General features: G+C 41.7%; 1 protein-coding gene across 1 annotated transcript; it reads right to left on the reverse strand.

Annotated features, from left to right (window-relative positions):
- Nucleotides 1–626: 626 nt before the first annotated feature.
- LOC106125623 (uncharacterized) lies at nucleotides 627–1,973 on the reverse strand (the record flags this gene model as incomplete). Its single annotated transcript, XM_013322904.1, has 1 exon — nucleotides 627–1,973. A coding segment is annotated over exon 1 (1,347 nt), but the record flags the coding sequence as incomplete, so codon positions are not given.
- Nucleotides 1,974–2,008: the final 35 nt, after the last annotated feature.

The following is a 2,008-nucleotide window of genomic DNA, read 5'->3' on the forward strand; positions in this document are numbered from 1 at the left end:
TTTTTTTTTTTTTTTTTTTTTTTTTTAAAGAGCGGCTTGGTGCCGCTCTGGCTTACACCCCCGACAATTTTGAGTCAGAGACCTTGTTCATCTTTCTAAGTTATTACATTTTTACATTTACATTTTTAAATTTTTAGTTATAATCTAGTTTACTTTACCTTTTTACATTTTACATTTTTTTAATTTTTAGTTACAGTCCATTTTGCTTTACATTTTACATTTTATGAATTTTACAGATTAATTACTTTTATATTTTACATTTTTATCTTACTTTACATTTTAATTTATTTTTTACATTTTTTATTTATTTATTTTACGATTTATTTTACATTTACATCTTACATTTTTATCTATATTTTACTCTTTATAATTTTATTTTTACGGTTTTAGTATTACCAATATGGTCTGCTTGGTGGCACTTCTCCCTGAGTATTAAAGAATACCCTCAAGGAAGCACCACTAGTTCTAATTTTGAATTTTTACCAAAGTTTTTACATTCCACATTGATATTACTAATCCTTTTTATTACTTTTAATTGTTCTTTCCGCTATTGTTTTACAAAATTCTAGAAATTTTTCCCTGGTTTCTTTATTCTCTATTATTTTATTTATATTTTCTGGTTTTACTTTAGTATTTATTTCGTGTTCTACATCGTGTCTTTGTCTATTATATATCGGACAATCAACTATCAAATGTAAGACGTCTTGTTCGGTTCCCGACTCGCATGAGCACGACGGGTCCTCCTTGCACTTAAAACGATGCAAGTATTTGGAGAACCCGCCGTGCCCCGTGAACACCTGCACTATTGTTGCCTCCATCTCGATTTTTCTAACAATTTTATATGCCTCTATCGCGTTTGGGAAGAAGATTTTTGTCGTAGAGGCTGTCGTTCCTTCCGTATATCTCCGGTTCCATTCGTCAAGCGAGTCCTTTCGGATTTGTCGCTTGACGAATGAAACCGGACATTTGTCGTAATCGGCCTTCCTTTTAGTTTTTAACGCAGCCTCTTTTGCCAGCTCATCAGCCCTTTCATTTCCGACCGTTCCGATATGCGCTCTAATCCAGTATAATTTTATTCTTTTACCTTGTTCCCTAATCTCTTTTATATTGTTCCTTACTTGCACTGCCAGAGGGTGATTCGCACTAGGATTTATGACCATCTGTAAGGCCGATCGGGAGTCCGACAGGATGTTGTGGCAACATTCTGAGGAACTTCGCGCGCATCCAACCGCTTCGTTAAGTGCCAGTAGTTCCGCCTGAAAGACGGTGCAATAGTTCTCTAGTTTCAGCTTTCGGGTTTTGGTTTCCGCATCACCGTGCCATACGGACAGTGCGGCTCCTACCTTACCCTCCAGCTTACTCCCATCCGTGAAAATGTTGACACCATTTTCTGACGGCATTGCACCGTCTTCCAGGCAGACGAACTCCAGCTCCGTCCCGTCCGCTGGATGCGCCATGTCTCTCCAGGACGTTCTCTTTTCTATTTCTCGATCCCCTACCACCCGCCGGGACACACCTCTTTTGATCTCATACAGGGCGGCTGCTTCCTGGACTCTGAGGTCCAGCGGTAGTAGTCCGGCGAGCAGCAGGGAAGAGTTTAGTGAGACCGTCCTGTAGGCTTTGACGATTTTTTGAACGAAGCCCCTCTGAACGGCTTCCAACCTCCTTCTAACCGCCTTCTTACGCGTAGCCGGCGACCATGCACTCGCAGCGTACATAATCACCGGCTCCACGACCGCCGTGTAGATCGTTCTGACCACCCCGGGGGACAACCCCCATTGGACCCTGGCTGCTCTAGATAGTTGGCCGTACAGGCCTTGCACTTTCCTGCATACATTATCTACGTGCTGGTTAAAGGTAAGCCTGTCGTCCAATGTTAGGCCAAGTATTTTAATTTCCCTAGAGAGCTCAATGTCGCCCCCGCCCATGCGCAAGCGTGGGGCGTCGTAGTTTAGCTTCCTCGTTATCACCATTGCTTTTGTTTTGGAAGGTGCGAAGTTTAGCTTGT

The sequence above is a fragment of the Papilio xuthus genome, unplaced genomic scaffold (genome assembly GCF_000836235.2).
Source record: "Papilio xuthus unplaced genomic scaffold, Pxut_1.1 DF825852.1, whole genome shotgun sequence".
NCBI lineage: Eukaryota > Metazoa > Arthropoda > Insecta > Lepidoptera > Papilionidae > Papilio > Papilio xuthus.